This window comes from Paramormyrops kingsleyae, chromosome 3 (assembly GCF_048594095.1).
Source record: "Paramormyrops kingsleyae isolate MSU_618 chromosome 3, PKINGS_0.4, whole genome shotgun sequence".
NCBI lineage: Eukaryota > Metazoa > Chordata > Actinopteri > Osteoglossiformes > Mormyridae > Paramormyrops > Paramormyrops kingsleyae.
The window spans coordinates 34,151,065-34,172,250 of NC_132799.1; the positions used below are offsets into that span (position 1 = coordinate 34,151,065).

The 21,186-nt window shown below is 45.9% G+C and overlaps 1 long non-coding RNA gene and 1 gene segment (V, D, J or C); one reads left to right on the forward strand and one right to left on the reverse strand.

Moving 5' to 3' along the window:
* The window catches only part of LOC140588268 (immunoglobulin kappa light chain-like), a 30,668-nt gene extending 23,392 nt beyond the window's left edge, over nt 1–7,276 (reverse strand). Inside the window, 2 exon segments of the C gene segment in view lie at nt 873–904; nt 6,954–7,276. Of these exon segments, the coding sequence occupies nt 873–904; nt 6,954–7,159 (238 nt within the window).
* Nucleotides 7,277–15,182: 7,906 nt separating this feature from the next.
* On the forward strand, nt 15,183–19,640 carry LOC140588383 (uncharacterized). Its single transcript, XR_011989731.1, has 5 exons — nt 15,183–15,875; nt 15,974–16,102; nt 18,373–18,479; nt 18,644–18,822; nt 19,621–19,640. It is a non-coding gene; the product is annotated as an uncharacterized lncRNA (long non-coding RNA).
* The last annotated feature ends 1,546 nt before the right edge of the window (nt 19,641–21,186 follow it).

Sequence of the window (21,186 nt, forward strand, 5' to 3'; positions counted from 1 at the left end):
CCCTGGGGGGGTCCACAGGCATGGTCAGGGTGGTCCCCGAGGGGTCCCACTCCAGCTCCTCCTCCAACTCCACTGTGGAGGAAGGAGCGGGGTTTAGGTTGTCAGGGACCACCTCGGGGACTGAGGCCGAGGGAGCCGGGACCGGGGAGACTGAGGCCGAGGGAGCCGGGACCGGGGAGACTGAGGCCGAGGGAGCCGGGACCGGGGAGACTGGGCCCTCGACTGCCGTGGTGAGACCCTCATGGGGTGGCGTGTCGGCCACCGGGACCGGAGTCGACAGGCATGGCGCGGGCGGAGCCAGGGCCGGGGCCTCAGGCGCCAGAGCAGGAGCCGCGGGGAACACTGCAGGGGCCGCTGGGAGTTGAGTGGGGAGTTCACGGGCCACGGGGAATCGAACGGGGAGTTCAGGGGCCACGGGGAATCGAGCGGGGAGCTCAGGGGACTGGGCAGCAGCAGCAACAGGGGCCTCAGGAACCTCGGGGAGCACAGGAGTCACGGGGACCTGAGCAGGAGTCACAGGGAGCACAGAAGTCACAAGGGGCTGAGCGAGGAGCACAGGAGTCGTCTCGGGCGGCGCGCCAGCAGGGGGCGCCAACTCCGGGCCAGCAGGGGGTAGTACAGCTGGAGCAGGCGCCTCCGGAGCCTCGGGGGGCGCAGCAGGCGCCTCCGGAGCCTTGGGGGGCGCAGCAGGCACTACAGGATCCAGACCAACAGGGGGCGCAGCAGGCGCCACAGGCACTGGACCAACAGGGGCGCAGCAGGAACAGGAGGCATTTATTTGTGCCCCGTCAAATAAAGTGTTACCGGTATAATGAGTTGATTGCTTTTTTCCCCCCGAACAAGATCAGAATATAACACAGAGAGACACTTACTTCCAACGTCCAGCCTGGTACCGCCGCCGAAAGTGACCCACAGTGATTCACGGCGCATCAGCCGCCGTACAAAAACCTCACAGCAGCGCAGTACAGGCAACTAGCAAACAGCTTTAAGTATATATACCTAACATTTGTTTATGGGTATAAAACTAATAAGTCAAAAATAGTATTTTCTGTCGCTTAAAGTAGAAATGTGCTGTTTGATATCTACACAATCTAATCAAATCTATAGCCTTCAACTTGGCGACTATTTTATATTATTAACGATTAGGCTAACAAATTACAATTTATATATTATTTGACCTAATTGGATATAAAATGGATGGTTTAAATATCTATATCTTGCATTGACTCATCCAGTTCATATTCTTATCAGGGCTCCCAAGTCTGACGCATTGACCGTGAGACACGTTTCGCCTGTAACAGACGTGATCTCACGCCAAACTTTGGATGAAACTTGAGATCCTTGTTCTTATTGAAGGAATGGATCTTCACGATGAAACAAGAAATTCTGTCATTTGCAGTAATAACAAAACTGAAGTGTGTATTAAATATTTCTACGTGCATATTATAGATTAAAAGCTGGATACTTACTACCAATTAGCTTAATTCCTAGCTAATTACACCAACAATTGATAAGATAAAGAATCACTTCAATTTATAGCATTCTGGCTGTAAATTGCAGCATCGCTCTGCAGAAATAATTACAGTAAATTCTGCCTGTGATTCTGTTAAATGCCGTAGATTTGCGAAGTTCCAGGTTTTTCGGTATTTCTTCATAATCTCCTTCAAAATGATCCAGTGTGTTGTAAACATAATGTGTGAATTTCGACCCAGATGACAGAAACTGCAAAGCTTTAGAATTACAGGGTTCCCAAATGTCAATTAAGATCACAGCATCGTCTTCATAATGAGAAACTATGTACAGTAACCTACTGTAACCAGACGGCGTATTTGCATAGAAACGATATTGTATTGTAATGGAATCACGTGTTTGAGTGGCTCAGCCAGCAGCCTTGAGGTTTTCCCTGTTATGGTTTGTGATCAATGTTAGGGAGCTTAAGGTCGGTACAGGCAGGTGTGTCACTGACCCGGTGGCCAGCAGCAGTGTGTGGGAGTTTCTGTGCAGTGACAACTGCTGCTGGCCGCCGGGTCAGTGACACACCTGCCTGTACCGACCTTAAGCTCCCTGGGTCGCCTCTGTCTGCCAAATGTAACACTTCAGGAATTAATGTATCACAGCATTTATCTGCCGTCTTAATGGTGAAATCTGATATTCCCCTTCCAGCTCAGTAACAATGTCTGAACAAATCACTCCTCATACTAATGATCTTCTGTATCTTCTGCCTAGAATCCACTCGTAATGCAGAAATCACAGGATCCAGGCCGTGAGCAGCTAAGAGTTCGAAGTGAACCACGAGAGGCAGAGTCAGGCCCGGGTCACACTGCATGCGTGGCATGTGCGCCGCTGCAGTGCAAAGCCCCGCATTTGTTCACACCTCCTGCATTGTTGCTACGGGGTCCATCCATCCATCCATCATCTGCCGCTTGTCCGGGGTTCGGGTCGCGGGGGCAGCAGCTTCAGGAGAGGCACCCAGACCTCCCTCTCCCCAGCTACCTCCACCAGCTCCTCGGGGGGGACACCGAGGCGTTCCCAGGCCAGCCGAGAGATATAATCCCTCCAGTGAGTCCTGGGCCTGCCCCGGGGCCTCCTCCCTGTAGGACATGCACAGAAAACCTCTCCGGGTAGCCGCCCAGTAGGCATCAGCACCAGATGTCCAAACCACCTCAACTGGCTCCTTTCGACGTGAAGAAGCAGCGGTTCTACTCTGAGGCCATCCCGGATATCCGAACTTCTCACCCTATCCCTAAGGGAGAGCCCAGACACCCTGCGGAGAAACCTCATTTCGGCCGCTTGTATTCGCGATCTCGTTCTTTCAGTCATTACCCATAGCTCATGACCATAGGTGAGGGTAGGGACAAAGATGGACCAATAGATCGAGAGCTTGGCTTTTTGGCTCAGTTCTTTCTTAGCCACGACGAACCGGTTAAGCGCCTGCAGAACTGTAGACGCCGCTCCGATTCGTCTATCCAGCTCCCGATCTCGCCTACCCTCACTCGTGAACAAGACCCCAAGATACTTAAACTCCTCCACTTGAGGCAGTATGTCTTCCCCAACCCGAAGAGGGCAAACCACCCGTTTCCGGCTGAGAACCATGGTCTCGGACTTGGAGGTGCTAATCCTCATCCCTGCCGCTTCGCACTCGGCTGCGAACCGCCCCAGTGCATGCTGGAGATCCCCAGCAGATGAAGCCAACAGGACGACATTGTCTGCAAAAAGCAGCGAGGCAATCCTGAGGTCACCAAACTGGACACCCTCGACACCCTGGCTGCGCCTAGAAATCCTGTCCATAAATATTATAAACAGGACCGATGACAAAGGGCAGCCCTGGCGGAGCCCAACACGCACCGGGAACACGTCCGACTTATTGCCGGCAATGCGGACCAAGCTTCTGCTCCATTCGTACAGGGACCGGATCGCCCACAACAGCGGACCCCGGACCCCATACTCTCGAAGCACCCCCCACAGAGCACCTCGGGGAACCCGGTCGTAAGCCTTTTCCAAATCCACAAAACACATGTAGACTGGATAGGCAAACTCCCAGGCCCCCTCCAGTACCCTTGCAAGGGTATAAAGCTGGTCCAGTGTTCCACGGCCAGGACGAAAACCGCATTGTTCCTCCTGAATCCGAGATTCGACTATCGATCTCACCCTCCTCTCCAGTACCCCGGAATAGACTTTCCCAGGGAGGCTGAGAAGTGTGATCCCCCTGTAGTTGGAACACACCCTCCAGTCCCCTTTGTTAAATAAGGGGACCACCACCCCGGTCTGCTAATCCAGCGGCACTGTCCCTGACCTCCACGCACTGTTGAGAAGCCGTGTCAGCCACGACAGCCCCACAACATCCAGAGCCTGCAGGTACTCTGGGCGGATCTCGTCCACCCCTGGGGCCCGGCCACCATGTAGCTCTTTAACCACCCTGGCCACCTCAGCCCCAGTGATGGGAAAGCCCCCCCCCAGCACCCTCGGGCTCCGTGCCCTCAGATGTCTCAAAGGCAGTGTGCGTAGATGTATTTGAGGCAGGGTTGAGGAGGTCCTCAAAGTACTCCTTCCACCTCCGGGTGATGTCCCCAGGTGAGGTCAACAGCCCCCCCCCACTATAAATAGTAGGAACCAGGAGCTGCTTCCCCCTCCTGATACTCCGGATGGTTTGCCAGAACCTTTTTGAGGCCGACCGAAAGTCACTTTCCATGGCCTCACCGAACTCCTCCCACGCCCGGGTTTTTGCATCTGCGACCGCCCGAGCTGCGTTCCGCCTGGCCCGCCGGGACCAGTCAGCTGCCTCCGGAGACCCCCGGGCTAATAATTCCCGGTAAGCCTCCTTCTTCAGCTTCACGGCCCCCCTCACCTCTGGTGTCCACCATCGGGTACGGGGGTTACCGCCACGACTGGCACCGACCACCCTGCAGCCACAGCTCCGTACGGCCGCTTCCACAATGGAGGTCCGGAACAGGGTCCATTCAGACTCAATGTCCTCAACCTCCCCCGGCATGCAGTTGGAATTCTGCCAGAGGCACGAGTTAAAGCTCCAGCGAACAGGAGCCTCTGCCAGACGTTCCCAGCATACCCTCACTATGCGCTTGGGTCTACCAGGTCTGACCGGCTTCCTCCCCTGCCACCTGAGCCAACTCATCACCAGGTGGTGATCAGTTGACAGCTCTGCCCCTCTCTTTACCCGAGTGTCCAAGACGGAAGGCCGCAGATCAGACGATACGATTATAAAATCGATAATCGACCTGTAGCCCCAGGCATGTTCGTACCATGTCCACTTATGGACATCCTTATGCTATGGACAAACCATGCATTGCACAGAAGTCCAATAACAGAACACCACTCGGGTTCAGATCAGGGAGGCCGTTCCTCCCAATCACCCCCTTCCAGGTCACACTGTCATTGCCCACGTGAGCGTTGAAGTCCCCCAGCAAAACGATGGAATCCCCCCGCGGCACGCCAAATAGCATACCGCTAAGGGAATCCAAGAAGGCCGGGTACTCCGAACTGACATTCGGCGCATAAGCGCAGATTACAGTCAGAGACCTATCCCCGACCCGAAGGCGCAGAGAGACAGCCCTCTCGTTCACCGGGGTAAACTCCGTTGTTAATGCACCGAGCTGTGGGGCCACCAATAGCCCCACCCCAGCCCGGCGTCGCTCACCCGCCGCAACTCCAGAGTAAAAGAGCGTCCAGCCCCTCTCCAGGAGATTGGTTCCAGAACCCAAGCCATGTGTTGAGGTGAGCCCGACTATATCTAGTCGATACCTCTCAACCTCACGCACAAGCTCAGGCTCCTTCCCCACCAGAGAGGTGGCATTCCATGTCCCGAAAGCCAGTTTTGTCAGCCGGGGATCGAACCGCCAGGGCCTCCCTTGGCCGCCACCCGATCCACAAAGCACCGAACCCCCGACATTCCCCCTGCGGGTGGTGGGCCCACCTGGGGACAGTCCCGCGTGCCTCGTTCGGGCTATGCCCGGCCGGGCCCCACGGGCCAAGGCCCGGCCACCAGGCGCTCGCCAACGGGCCCCTCCCCCAGGCCTGGCTCCAGGGTGGGGCCCCGGTGACCCTAGTCCGGGCGAGGGAAACGGGACTTTGCTATTAAACTTGTTCATGGGGTTCTTTTGGATTGCTCTTTGTCTGGCCCCTCCCCTGGGACCTTTTTGCTTTGGGAGACCCTACCAGGGGCTATTGCCCCGGACAACATAGCCCCCAGGTTCACGGAGGCACGCAAACCCCTCCACCACGATAAGGTGGCAATCCAAGGAGGAGTTGCTACGGGGTGCATTTCCCAAACAACGACGGAAGTTAGCATTAACGATGCATCATACTATACGTACGATTGGGAAACGCACACACAGCTGTGATATTGCAAACCCTATCCTTCTACATTGAGTTTACCTTTGAAAACAAGCATCAGTAACAGAATGTTTGATTTCAATTTATTATAAATGTAATTCACATTTAGTTCAGACAAAGGTTAAGATGCACATGCTCAATTGTAGTAGTAGTAATAACTGTAATCATAATAATAAAATAATTTCAGCGCACCAGAAAACTATTGCACTTCACCTAATGTTCTGTTAACTTATTGACCGACTATAATTATAGCCTACATTAGCTTTTTGTTGTGGTTATATAAATGTAGCCTTCGCTTTCTCCTTTAATAACTGGGAAAATGGTTAAAGTAATATTACAGTGGTACCTCGGTATACATCCTTAATCTGTTCCGTCTTCCCCATAATATCCGTCCGTCCGTCTTTCAGTCCATCTTATCAGGAAAGGGTCACTGACAGGGGTGGGGGGAGTGGGGTTTGGTGGGTTTGGGGGCTATCCCAGGCATTAGTGGACTGGGGGGGGGGTACACCCTGCACAGGCCGCATACACACTCTCACTGAAACACTACATGCAGGTTACAGAAGCAGAGGAGCTGAACTGCATGTCTTTGGGTGGCTGAGGAAGCTGCAGCCCCCAGAGGAAACTCACACAGCATGGGGGGAGCAAGCAAACCCCCCCACAAAGACATGAGGCAGGATAGGAACCCCAACCCTGCAGGTGAGAGGTAACAGTGCTGCACACTGAGCTGCCCCCCCCCCCCCTTCACACAATAGATTTTTCAAATATAAATATTTTCCCTCCATTCATCTATTTTCTGTGCCCACTTGCCTATTCAGGGCTGTGGGGGTCCGGAGCCTCTCCTGGAAGCTATGGCCCCAAGGCTAAGATATATAATATATTTAAATATACCAAATACCAGGTGATTCTATTCTAACCATCAGCAGCACTATCAGGGTGTAAAAACTTATTTTGCTGGTGCAACTGGTTCTGCGAAATGTATTGACTATTTAGCAAAGGGCTAAAGTCATTTTCTTCCCCCTCAGCACCTGCAGTGAGTCCCGGCTGCAGCAGTGCAGTCATTGTGCAGTCTGACTGAGGGAGGTTTTTGTACGGCTCTGTATCACTGTGTGAACACATGTTTACTACTGATGTAGTGGTAACTCTGACAGTAATAATCTCCTGCATCTTCAGCCTGGACTCCACTGATGGTCAGAGTGAAGTCAGAACTAGATCCGCTGCCACTGAATCGCGACAGAGTCCCAGAGTTAAGGGTACTTGCATAATAGATCAAGAGTTTAGGAGCTTCTCCTGGTATCTGCTGGTACCAGGCCATGTGGTGGCCATTACTATTAGTATACACAGAGCTGCTGGTTTTACAGTTTATAGTGACTGTCTGTCCTGAGGAAGCTGATTTCACCTCAGGAGTCTGAGTGACAGTCACCTGTCCTCTGGATTCTGAAATGAGATACAAAATAAAAACAAATTTAAAACAGAATCAAAAGTTAAATTTTAGTCACACAAGGAAGCTCCAGGTTTCTATCCGTCTATTTCAAATATCTAGCAAAGTTCATTAAGCAATATGTTGCTAAATCATCAGGCTTGTTCTGTTTTACCGTGAGTGAGGATGAAGAGCAAGATGCTGAGGCTGATCAAAGTCATGTTTGTTTGGAGTCTGTTGTGATGAAGGGCAGCTGTCAGTCATGAAGTGTTAAATCTCCTGGAATATAAACCCTCCCAGAGCACTGAGGCATGAGCTGAAAATGCAAAGTATCTCCTGACTGACAGTTTTTTTTTTTTTTACTTCTTTATGCCCTAGAGAAAGGCTAATCTTTTGTGATCTTTAAATGGTTTCTTTTAGAGTGACATGTTTATGTATTGAAGCTTGGGAATGAGGGGTTTTATTAACAATATAGAAGAGTGTGGTGCTCTAACTGAAGGCAGGCTGCTTGAGGACAGTGCTGGACTTGGGACGGGGCCCTGGTGTCCCGGGGGGGGGGGGGCGTAACAGGGGTCCTTTCACAGGCAGCCTCTTTGGGGGGTCTGTGTTACACAGAGAAACACACGGCTATCAGATCCTTACCCCCAGGAAGTAGATGTAGAAAAGTACACTGGCCACTCTAGACTGCACACACTGAAAGATCAGAGCTTCCTCAGACAGTAGGGTCTGCTCTCTGTGTGTCTGCCCAGTCCAGGCTGCTGTTCATGTGGACCCCCAGGTATTTAAAGCACTAATGTTTGTTAGGACATGCATGTCGCCTATTTTAACTGTTTTCTTAAGTCAGCATCACTTAGTGATTATCTCTAGGGTGATTAACTGCATATATATACATCAGACTGGGACCAGGGTGGCCCATTAACCTTCACTCTATGGGCCTGATGGCCCAGGATGGTAATTGGCATAGAGGAGACACTTTTAACCCTGATGGTGTTGAATAGGGCAACAGTATAAATACCCCGGAGACAACACATTGGGGCTGCTGCCACAGTAGTGGATCCTAGTAGGATCCATTGGTTTGTGTTCCTTGGAGAGGACTTGTTGGGCGGCAGTTCTAAAGATGGATATGAATGGAGTAAAACGAAAAATAAAAATCTATATTTCTGCACTCTCCCAGTAACAAACAGTCTCAGGCACAAGAACTATACTCTTCCCTATGGATGAGTGTGGGTTTATTTGTAGTGGCTGGAGTGTTAATCCTGCTACCATCCCTCATTTTTCTCTGTATGTTGAACTTCCCTACTAGGCTGGATGATGATTGACATCACACCCAAGATAGAGAAATTGCTCAAGGACCAAACGGAGCAGGATTACTCTTGGCATTCACAGGATTTAAACCAGCAACATTATGATTGCTGATACAGATCCCCAGCCTAAGAGCTATCACTCCAGGCTACTACATATTTAATAATACAATGGGAGAGACTAATATCTGTGGCATTCCATTTTCAGTTGCGGTGGGTTTCAAAATATGGGCTAATATTTCCATAGAGCATAATATCTGCTCTATGGAAATGCACTCCCATAGCCACTAGGGGAGCTCTCACCTTTCAGTCCTGCTACATTATGTTGCAATTCATTCCACTTGAAAAGTTACAACTTAAACAGAGTCAGTGTAAGTGTGTGGCTCAATAGCCTAAGTATTTGGTCTTGTAATCCACAGGTTGCTGGTTCAAATCCAGATTCAGCTAGATAACTGCATGTTTATGGGCCCTTGAGCCATGAAAAATAATGAATTACTATACTCTCAAATAACTTTTGTAGTTTTGTGAACAACACCGTTTATTAAACAAACAATTCTGCATTGGCAGAATGTAAAATTAAAAATGAAAATAAACTATTAGTTAAGAAATATTCCTTGGAACAACTGTGGAAAACTGAATTTACAGTATTTTCCTTGAGACTTGAAGGAAGAGTCCGTTAACGGAAAATGTACTGGTAATTTTCTGCCAGTACATTTTCTGTTTTTTGATGGATTTTTTTTTTTACAGTGTCGGTAAGTAGAAAAAAAATAATAGAATACAGGAGTAAAATAGTGCAGAGCAGTGCAAGCTGTATAATATACTGTGGTAGAAAAATTATATATCAACCTCTCTGGTAACTCTAGTTGAGCCACTTTGAATAAAAATCTGGATCTCTCAGTTTGGTGAGCAAAGTTATCTCTTTTATTCAAGCAATCCAGCAAAGCGCTCCCATCACACTCTGGCACTCGGTACCAAGTAACCCCAAGCACAAAGAGCAAGCAGTTGATAAACCATAACTCCAAATTCCCTATAATGGTTTCTAAGACCTGATTGGTCACAAAACACCCACAAACCAAGCTCAAACGTATAACAAACACAATTCTCCTGCTCTATTGGTTCACCTTGGTAGCAAGGTAAAATCCAACCGTATTGCTCAATTTACCGGAATCTGTCTCGACTTCTAGACTCTTCTTGAGATATTTATATAGATATTGATTATATGACATTGAATCACTGTTAATGTCTGCCTCTCCAAGGTCTGATCTCTCTTCAGGGTCTGCGGAACTAACCGCAGGCAGCTATCACGAAGTGAGGTCACACAGTATTCAAAACAATTTCTTCTTGCCTAAAGCCTAAGACATAACAGACCCACTATGCCTCCCCTCTCAGGGCTACCAATGTCCAATTTTCCTTCCACAGCCGTTCTGCTTCTAAGCTTATCTGCGACTTTTATAAATTTATCTTGCAGAGCACCCAGCTCTCTTGACCTCTCTGACCTTCATTCTCAGCCCAGTATCTTCATATAGCGTATTTAACTTTTACTTGATTTAATTAACATATAGTTAATATAATAAAATGCAGAGTACAATAAAACACTAAATTAAGACTTGCGTTAAAACTGAACTTTTTAAAGTATCCGATAGGGTCAGAGATAACCTTAGAAATTAAACTTTTAAAATAACCAAATGAATAATTACTTACCCAAGAATAACTTCCTACTGAATCATGTTTAAATAAAATAAAGCGAAGTTGCTCTTTTGGAGGCCAAAAAAACCACAAAAAAACCCGCTCATAGCAGGGTACTGCTGGAGTGGGGAGAAAAAGTGGGAAACGTCCGTCGGGCCCCGACTAGCGACCGGCCAAAGCTCAGGAGCAGCTGTTCTTTTCCGAGTTAACATTAACAATATTAGATATTACCCCCCACGGGGGTCTGATGCGAAGGTACGCGGGTAGAAACGCTGCTCACACGACACCCGCAGCTGTCGGTAACACTCGCACTGTTTACTAACAAACACAGACAAGCACTCACGCCGACCGAAAAGAAAAATGTAACAACAACCACCCACGTAACCCTACTAGCACACAAACACTCAAATATACTTCCAAATAATTCCTATCAACCGCTTCTACAGGCGCTCAACACAAGTGCACACAGCGTCTACACCACTCCCTCACAGTGCAGCAATCCCAGCAGCCTCTATACAAGACATACACAGGGCTTTGTTAAAGAAATAGGGCCTTGTGCCTACACTGGATCAGCAGCTATAAAATATGGATGGATATTCTTGAACATGTGTGCTTATGTAATGGACGAGTGATGATCATGTGTGCTTATGTAATGGACGAGTGATGAACATGTGTGCTTATGTAATGGACGAGTGATGAACATGTGTGCTTATGTAATGGACGAGTGATGAACATGTGTGCTTATGCAACAGTCGTCGTGTTCAGTTAAGTTCTAAAACTGTAACTTAAGTGGACAGGATGGAGGGGCAGGGTATGCTCTGATTTTCGATCCTTCTTCTTGGGTTTGAATCTAAAAACAAAATTTTTAAAAATCTTTGGATGCTTTTCTAAAAATGCCTGCCAATCTGCTTGATTTTCCCTTCGCTGTATGTCTTTTATAGGTATATTTTAACCCTGCTACACTGACTGAAAATGAACTTTATAGAGCTCTGGTTTAACTTCCCCCTCAGCACCTACAGTGAGTCCCAGCTGCAGCAGTGCAGTCACTGTGCAGCCTGACTGAGGGAGGTTTTTGTACGGCTCTTTATCACTGTGTGAACACAGGACCACTATGGTAACTCTGACAGTAATAATCTCTTGCATCTTCAGCCTGGACTCCACTGATGGTCAGAGTGAAGTCAGACCCATAGCTAGATCCACCTCCAGTGAATCGTTCTGGAGTTCAAGACGTACGGCTACTTATATAATAGATGAGGAGTTTAGGCGGCTCTCCAGTCCTCTGTCGGTACCATGACACACAATCGCTGCATCCTGATATAGGACTGCTGGTTTTACAGCTTATGGTCACAGTTTCTCCTACAGTAACAGCTTTTACTGCAGGTGTCTGAGTCACAGTGATCTGGCCTCTAGATTCGAAATAACATTATTTGAAATATTGAACAAATATGATCATATAATTACCATAGTTCTAGGTTCTATGAAAACACCTGATTTTCAGTGTGAATATTGATGATGCTTTCAGACCTTGGATGCAGAGGGTGAGCGTCCAGATGAAGATGGTGATTAAAGTCATTGTTCCTGTGGACTGTGTTGCTCTGCAGGACGGCTGTGAGTAACAGAGTGTTAATCTCACAGGCTTATAAGCTGCCACAGGTCACTGAGGGACGTGCTGCCAATGCAAAGTGTGTCTTTCATGCAAATACATGTGATGCATCTGTTTCCATGGCGATAGGAAAGCAAACTTTGGTGCACATTCATGCTGTGAGGTCACAGTTTTTAACAACACTATTTTAATCCCTCTTTTCTTAGCCCAAAGCACTTTACAGAGGCAATGAGGAGCCACTTCAACCCCCACCACTGTGTAGCCCCCACCTGGATGATGCGACAGCAGCCATTCTGCAGCAGTACGCTCACCACACAGTAGCTAAGGTGGTGAAGGGGCAGGAGAGAATTCACCAATCAGATACAGGGGATGATTAGACCAGATTTGATAGGGCCACAGCGGGCAGATTTAGCCAGGACAGTAATAATCTCCTGCATCTTCAGCCTGGACTCCACTGATGGTCAGAGTGAAGTCAGACCCATAGCTAGATCCACCTCCACTGAATCGTTCTGGAGTCCCAGACTGACGGTTATTTATATAGTAGATGTGGAGTTTAGGCGGCTCTCCAGTCCTCTGTTGATACCATGACACACAATTGCTGCATCCTGATATAGGACTGCTGGATTTACAGCTTATGGTCAGTTTCTCCTATAGAAACAACTTTTACTGCAGGTGTCTGAGTGACAGTAATCTGGCCTCTGGATTCTAAAAAACAGAAATAACAACATTTGAAATATTGAAAAAATATGATCATATAATTACCATAGTTCTAGGTTCTATGAAAACACCTGATTTTCAGTGTGAATATTAATGATGCTTTCAGACCTTGGATGCAGAGGGTGAGCGTCCAGATGAAGATGGTGATTAAAGTCATTGTCCCTGTGGACTGTGTTGCTCTGCAGGACGGCTGTGAGTAACAGAGTGTTAATCTCACAGGCTTATAAACTGCCACAGGTCACTGAGGGACGTGCTGCCAATGCAAAGTGTGTCTTTCATGCAAATACATGTGATGCATGTTTCTGTGGTGATGGGAAGGCAAAGCTTGGTGCTCATTCACACTGTGAGGTCACAGTTTTTATTATCACTGTTTTAATTATTCTTTTATCCTTTTTAATTCTTGCGGGTCATAAACTGCACCTGTATTCACTTGCAAATTCTTCTTTATTGTAACTATGAAGATATTTCATCTGAATGTTTTTCCTCACAATTCATTTTTAAAATATTGTGGCACCAGGAAGACTGAGGCATCGCAGCGGCAGTGAATGAGGACAAAGAGAGATGGATTGACACAAAGTTACGATTTCTATCAATCCTTAAAAGGCTCTCTGGACACAAGCAACAACACAGCAAGACAATGAATGGCAGGGAAACACAGGGACGTTACACTGAAGACGGTAAGGCACACACATAGGTAATTACACAATGGCTAAGACACGTCAGGATCAGGCAAGGATCGAGTATTAACACATGTAAGGTACAGGTGACAACCAGATACACAGCACAAGTATTTATACTAACAAATACAAACAAGGGCTATATACAAAACATACATGGGGCTATTTCCATTTTTTAAATACACTCAACCTTTGTTAAAAAAAAAATAAAATAAAATATGGCCTTGTGCCCTGTGATGGACGGGCATCTTATACACAGTGTCTCCTGCCCAGTACCCTCTGCTTCCTGGGATGTGATCCAGGCCAGAGTGACCCTGCACTGGATCAGCAGTTATAAAATATGGATGGATATTTATGAACATGTGTGCTTGTAATGGACGAGTGATGAACATGTGTGCTTATGCAACAGTTGTCGTGTTCTGTTAAGTTCTAAAATGTAAACTTAAATGGGGGACTAGGGTAGGCTCTGGTTTTCTATCCTCCTTCTTGGGTTTCAGTCTAAAAACAAAGTTTAAAAAAATCTTTGGATTCTTTTTTAAAAAATACCTGGCAATCTGCTTGATTTTCCCATTGCTATATGTCTTTTATAGGTATATTTTAACCCTGTTACACTCACTAAAAAGTCAACTTTATAGAACTTTGGTTTAACTTCCCCTTAGCAGCTGCAGTGAGTCCCAGCTGCAGTAGTGCAGTCACTGTGCAGCCTGACTGAGGGAGGTTTTTGTACGGCTCTGTATCACTGTGTGAACACGTATTGACTATTGGGGTAGTGGAAACTCTGACAGTAATAATCTCCTGCATCTTCAGCCTGGATTCCACTGATGGTCAGAGTGAAGTCAGACCCATAGCTAGATCCACCTCCAGTGAATCGTTCTGGAGTCCCAGACTGACGGTTATTTATATAGTAGATGAGGAGTTTAGGAGGCTCTCCTGTCCTCTGATGGTACCATGACACACAATTGCTGCATCCTGATATAGGACTGCTGGTTTTACAGCTTATGGTCACAGTTTCTCCTACAGTAACAGCTTTTACTGCAGGTGTCTGAGTCACAGTGATCTGGCCTCTAGATTCTAAAAAACAGAAATAACATTATTTGAAATATTGAACAAATATGATCATATAATTACCATAGTTCTAGGTTCTATGAAAACACCTGATTTTCAGTGTGAATATTGATGATGCTTTCAGACCTTGGATGCAGAGGGTGAGCGTCCAGATGAAGATGGTGATTAAAGTCATTGTTCCTGTGCACTGTGTTGCTCTGAAGGACGGCTGTGAGTAACAGAGTGTTAATCTCACAGGCTTATAAGCTGCCACAGGTCACTGAGGGACGTGCTGCCAATGCAAAGTGTGTCTTTCATGCAAATACATGTGATGCATCTGTTTCCATGGCGATAGGAAAGCAAACTTTGGTGCACATTCATGCTGTGAGGTCACAGTTTTTAACAACACTATTTTAATCCCTCTTTTCTTAGCCCAAAGCACTTTACAGAGGCAATGAGGAGCCACTTCAACCCCCACCACTGTGTAGCCCCCACCTGGATAATGCGACAGCAGCCATTCTGCACCAGTACACTCACCACACAGTAGCTAAGGTGGTGAAGGGGCAGGAGAGAATTCACCAATAAGATACAGGGGATGATTAGACCAGATTTGATAGGGCCAAAGTGGGCAGATTTAGCCAGGACATCAGGGTACCACCCCTACTCTTCAGAAATATGCCCAGGAGTTTTTTTTAGGACCTCTGAGAATCAAGAGCTTGGTTTTATGTCTCATCTGACGGAAGGCACCATTTTTACAGCACAGTGTCCCTGTCACTGCACTGGGACATTGGGATCCACACTGACCACAGGACAGGTTAACCTGTTGGCCACACCAACACCTCTTCCAGCAGCAACCCAGCTTTCATAGTTGGTCTCCCACCCATGTACTGGTCAGGCCCAAACCTGATGTCCTTCAGATGGATTATTTAGTCTGAACTTCTTGCCCTTCATGAGCTGCACCTGTGTTCACCTGCAAAATCTTCTTTTTCTGCTGTGAATGTGTGGATGATTTGGATATTTATCACCAAAATTCATCTTTAAAAATACATTCAACCTTGGTAAAAAAAAATAAAAAATAGGGCCTTGTGCCCTGTTGTCACGCCCCCGGGGGGCGGAACCCCGCAAGTGACGCCAATTAGCGCTAATCAAACCGCAGGATAAAAGAACCTATTGAACAGAAGGACATTGCGAAGTATTGAGCCGATGTTTAACAGCCATACCAAGCAATCTACTTGTCTTCCGTCTGCCCTACCTTCCCGGATCTGCCTGTCCTACCTTTGTCTGTGCCTCACCTGTTTGCCTTCCCTCCTCAGTGTCCTCGTCATACCTGATCCTCCAGTCCCGACGTCCTCCGCCTTCCTCTTCGTCGTCCCCCTTCGTGCCCTGTGCCTGTGCTTCAGTGTTGGACAGCTCTTCCTGGTACCGACCATCGCCCACGTCTACCGATTACGATTCTCGCCTGCCGATTCCAAGTTCCGTCTGCCTTTCCCCTCCCCTGAGCACCGCCTCGGGATCCCCTGCCCCGCACCACCAGTTCCGGTTGGTGACCGCCTCGGCGTTGCCGCTGTTCCCTCAATAAACCGGTAATTTCCCTGCATCCCTGGATCCTTGTCCGTCTGTTCCCCTCTCTGCCTGACACCTGTGATGGACGGGCATCTTATACACAGTGTCTCCTGCCCAGTACCCTCTGCTTCCTGGGATGTGATCCAGGCCAGAGTGACCCTACACTGGATCAGCAGATATAATATATGGATGGTTGTTTGGAAGTAGGACAAAGTGATGAACATCTGTTATATGTTACAAGAGCAAAGTAAGTAACAGCAATGTTGTGATGTATCAATGTCGCTTCTATTAGAACAAAATGAAAGGTGCATAGGCCTATATAAATAATGAGAGTTAATTTTGGTGAAAATTATATTTTATAGATGCATTTTAACCCTGTTACACTTACAGGAAAGTGAACTTAATAGAGCTTTGGTTTAACTTCCCCCTCAGCACCTGCAGTGAGTCCCAGCTGCAGCAGTGCAGTCACTGTGCAGCCTGACTGAGGGAGGTTTTTGTACGGCTCTGTATCACTGTGTGAACACAGCTTTACTACTGATGTAGTGGTAACTCTGACAGTAATAATCTCCTGCATCTTCAGCCTGGACTCCATTGATGGTCAGAGTGAAGTCAGAACTAGATCCGCTGCCACTGAATCGAGACGGAATCCCAGAGTTACGTCTATTTGCTAAATATATTAGGAGTTTAGGAGCTTCTCCCGGTTTCTGCTGGTACCAGGCCATGTGGGGGCCATTACTATCAGTATACACAGAGCTGCTGGTTTTACAGTTTATAGTGACTGTCTGATCTGAGGAAGCTGATATCAGCTCTGGAGTCTGAGTCACAGTCACTTGTCCTCTGGATTCTGAAAAAGAAAACAAAATAAGAACATGTTTAATACTGAATCCATCCATCCATCCATCCATCCATCATCTACCGCTTTTCCGGGACAGGTCGTGGGGGCAGCAGTCTAAACAAGATGTCTATTTCAAATATCTAGCAAAGTTCATCAAGCAATATGTTGCTAAATCATCAAGCTTGTTCTGTTTTACGTTGAGTGAGGATGAAGAGCAAGATGCTGAGGCTGATCAAAGTCATGTTTGTTTGGAGTCTGTTGTGATGAAGGGCAGATGTCAGTCATGAAGTGTTAAACCTCCTGGAATATAAACCCTCCCAGAGCACTGAGGCATGAGCTGAAAATGCAAAGTACCTTCCGACTGACATCATAACTACAGAGGAAACATGAAACTTGTGTTGTTTAAATTTATGAAAACCTCTCAATATGACCGTAGTTGAACTGTAGGTGAAATGGGTGTAAGAGACAAACAAGCAGAACAAATGCATTAAACTACAGTCTTTGTGCTTTAATATTATAGAAGACCTTCTCAGACCTCTTAAGGCTGAATGGATGATACCTGTAGATGGAATTATTGTTGTTTGACTGTCAAATGTCTTTATATTAGATTGAAGACTCGACCTTGTTCGTGACCATTAATAAAAGAGTGTTAATGGTAATTTGCCGTTTGTTGCCCAAAACAGCTGTTTTTTAACCACACATAGTTTAATACAGAACTGAGATCCTGGACAGTCAGAGTTGGAAGGTTGTGGTTGTGCATCTGTGAATAATATACATTTCTTGCAAACTCCTGGTTCTTCTCTGCTTCTTATTAATGAAGGGTGTCTTCCTTGCTTAATGGGACTTCAGTCCTGCTTCTAGGAGCCACCCACCCGTTTCCTGTATCCATTTATCCTATTTATGGTTGCAGGGGGGCCAGAGCCTATGGGCATAAGGCAGGGAACAACCCAGGATGGGGCACCAACCCATCGCAGGGCTCAGTCACACACCAGTCACTCACACACTATTCAATCATACAGGCACACGTACGGGCAATTTGGCAACTCCAATCAGCCTCAGGATGTTTTTGGAATGTGTGGGAAAATCAGAGCACCCAGAGGAAACCCCACGACAACACAGGGAGAACATGCAAAGTCCACACATGGAACCCAGGTCCCAGAAGTGTGAGGCAACAGTGCTAACCACTGCACCACCATACTGCCCCCTACTGTTAGACCACGATTTAAAAATGCAGATTTGTTTAAATATGTAGAGTGGTCTCATTTTTTTCCATGGCTGTATATTTAAACATAACGCAGTAAATTCTTAACAATAGTAGTGCATTCTTTTAAACCAGTGTTTCCCAAGCCAGTCCTCGGGGAACCCTGGACAGTCCACGTTTTTGCTCCCTCTCAGCTCCCAGCCAATCAGGAACACTGAATACCTGGAACAGGTGCGCTGGGAGCTAAGTGGAAGCCAAAATGTGGACTGTCCGGGGTTCCCCAAGGACTGGCTTGGGAAAAACTTGTTTAAACAATCAATGCATATAACATGCATTCCTAACTTTAGGCAACATTTTTAAATCATTTCTTATTCTGAAAGACTAAAGATCTGAGATCATCAAGAGAAAAATGGACTAATGAAACCCACATTTATTTATTCAAAGAGCAACTTAAAATTCTGACATTGTGATGTTATTGCAGGCTAACGCTGCGAAGAGCGACATCCATCTCCCTGCTGCTAAGCCTGTCTTCCCCAGACATGCTACAGTTCATATCCACATGGGCTGTTAGCCAGTAAAAGCTCCCCAGTGAGTATCTGTGCTGTTTTCCGGTGTCTTAGGCTGCTTCCCACCTCACATTGTTGCTGATTATCAAACAAAGGTATAAGGTTTTTATTTGCTCATTTTATATTTCATTGTATTATTGGCATATTTTAATTTTAAGTTTTGTTCTTTTATTGACTGTGCTGTAGACTGAGAAAGTAACTGTACAGATCTCCTGAATGCTGTAGTGCAGATCTGGGAACATCTGGGAGCCCACATGGTCTTCACATATTTGTGAAGCAGTGTTTCAATCAGCTTCCCTCTCCCTGCTTCATGGGTGCCGGATCAGAGGGGATGTGCTGCCTTTTGGATCTGCGGTTTATAAAAGGTTGGTAACGAAGCTGGCAGGAGACCATGCACAACAGGGTTCATTTTAGGGCTCCTTCTAAAAGGGCTCCATTCCCATATTCAGCTCCTTCAAGTGTCGGATCAAGCAAATATTACATCTCCAAGCTTTTTTCACTGTTTATGATGGCATGAAATAGCATTGTGCTAAGGCAAATCCAACTGAGGAGTTTTTAAATCCCCAAAGTGCAGCACAAAGCTTAATTAAGTGATTTGTTGTCTATGATTTAATATTCTTTAATTTAACTGGAGACATTATCTGTGCTGAGACTTAATCTCACTGGTAATAGAAGAATTTACAGTGTGTTGATAAATTATCTCGTTAACCTTTATTGTTATGCCATATTGTGACTGCAGATTGAACACCTTGTTTCTGCCATTAATTAATTTATGTAGGTTTGTGTTGTATAACAATTAAAAAATTGTTTTCAATGCAATTTTATTTCCCTCTAGTGGTTGCAATTAGCACTCTTTCGACATTTTTCTGACGTTTACATATTACTAAAAATGTGTTCTTTTGCTGCCCTCTAGTGGTAGTAGCTGGCAGCATTTTCATCCAAAATCGCATATTTCACCATATTGTATTTACAGGTTATGGTTCAACAGCCATTTACTTACCGAGCCCATGTTGTTAACTAGAGCATTAGTTGTTATCTCTGCTACAGGTTAGTAACTACAGATGCATCAGGAGTAAAATGTAATAATGGAGATGTTGAATGTGGGAAGAGCCATAGATGACTGACTGATTGATTGATTGGTTGTTTGATTGATTGATTGATAGGCCTCGGCGATGACTTCGGTGCAATGATACGATTGGTGTATGGAGGTTAGAAGAAAATAGTTCCTACACTAAACGGCTCACTAGAAAGTGTGGATTATCTTGACTAACCAGGTCATGAATTCTGGTAAGAGACATTGCTTATATTCGAGAGAAGAACAATCTTGACGGATACATAGCACAAAAGCGTCGCTTTCAGTTTTGCGTTGAACTGCCCTTTCAATACCACTTTATACCAATAACCCTAACCCAAGAAATGTTTGATGAGGATGCGCTGGGCCAAAGTAAAAAAAGGAGGTGGTTTATTATATTATATTATATTATATTAATTACAGATCCACTTGAGCTTGGATTGGGTCCAGCGTGGCCCATTAACCTTCACTCTATGGGCCTGATGGCCCAGGATGGTAATTTGCATAGAGGAGACACTTTGCATAAGCAGCACATGCTTCAGTGCCTTGATGGTGCTTATAATCCTGTTCATAATACTTCATGACTGACAGCTGTCTGTACTTCACAGCGACAGACACCAACACAGCTATGGCGTCTATCAGCATCTTCATTGTGGTCTTTGCCTTTTTCACTCAAGGTAATATTCTGTACTTTTTATTGGGAAATATATAACAGTTTTAGTCACTCAATCAGAAATTCAATAATTACATGTGTGAGTCAATATAACTTTTAAACTCACTGTGTTCAGGCTAAATACATTTATTCATTTATTATTGATAATTTAAGTTGATCTACTGCATACATAGTCATTCATGTTTAGATATGCAAAAGCTAATATCAAGGTTTATTAGTATTTAACTTGCTGTTTTTTTTACTAACATGTTTACATTTTAATCTTATTTTCAGAATCTAGTGGTCAGATCACTGTGACTCAGACTCCTGCAGTAAAGGCTGTTCCCCAAGGACAGACTGTCACTGTGAGCTGTAAAGTCAGTCCGGCTGTGTATGGCAATAATCGTTTAGCCTGGTATCTACAGAAACCTGGAGAAGCTCCTAAACTACTAATATATTTAGCAAATAGCCGTTACTCTGGGATTCCGTCTCGATTCAGTGGCAGCGGATCCAGTACTGACTTCACTCTGACCATCAGTGGAGTCCAGGCTGAAGATGCAGGAGATTATTACTGTCAGAGTTTACATAACATTGGTAGTAACTGGCCGTCCACACAGTGATACAGAGCCGTACAAAAACCTCCCTCAGTCAGACTGCACAGTGACTGCACTGCTGCAGCTGGGACTTACTGCAGGTGCTGAGGGGCAAGTTAAACTAAAGTCCCCCAGGGCAGATTAAACCAGTGTGACTGACTGAATACACACAGATATGATCTATTTCATTGTGAATTATATATTGAGGATGCTTGTATAGAATATCTATGTTTCCTGTCCTCTCCCTTGCATGAAATATTCTAATTTCATAATAAATTTTATGAAGAATTTCCCCCGAGATAAAGTTAATTTTAAGTTATGTACAAAAATATGCAAAACAATAATTGTAGGAGCTCAAATGTAGTTACTAACAGAAGGTGTAAACTTCTTTATGATTGAAAAAAGACAGTTG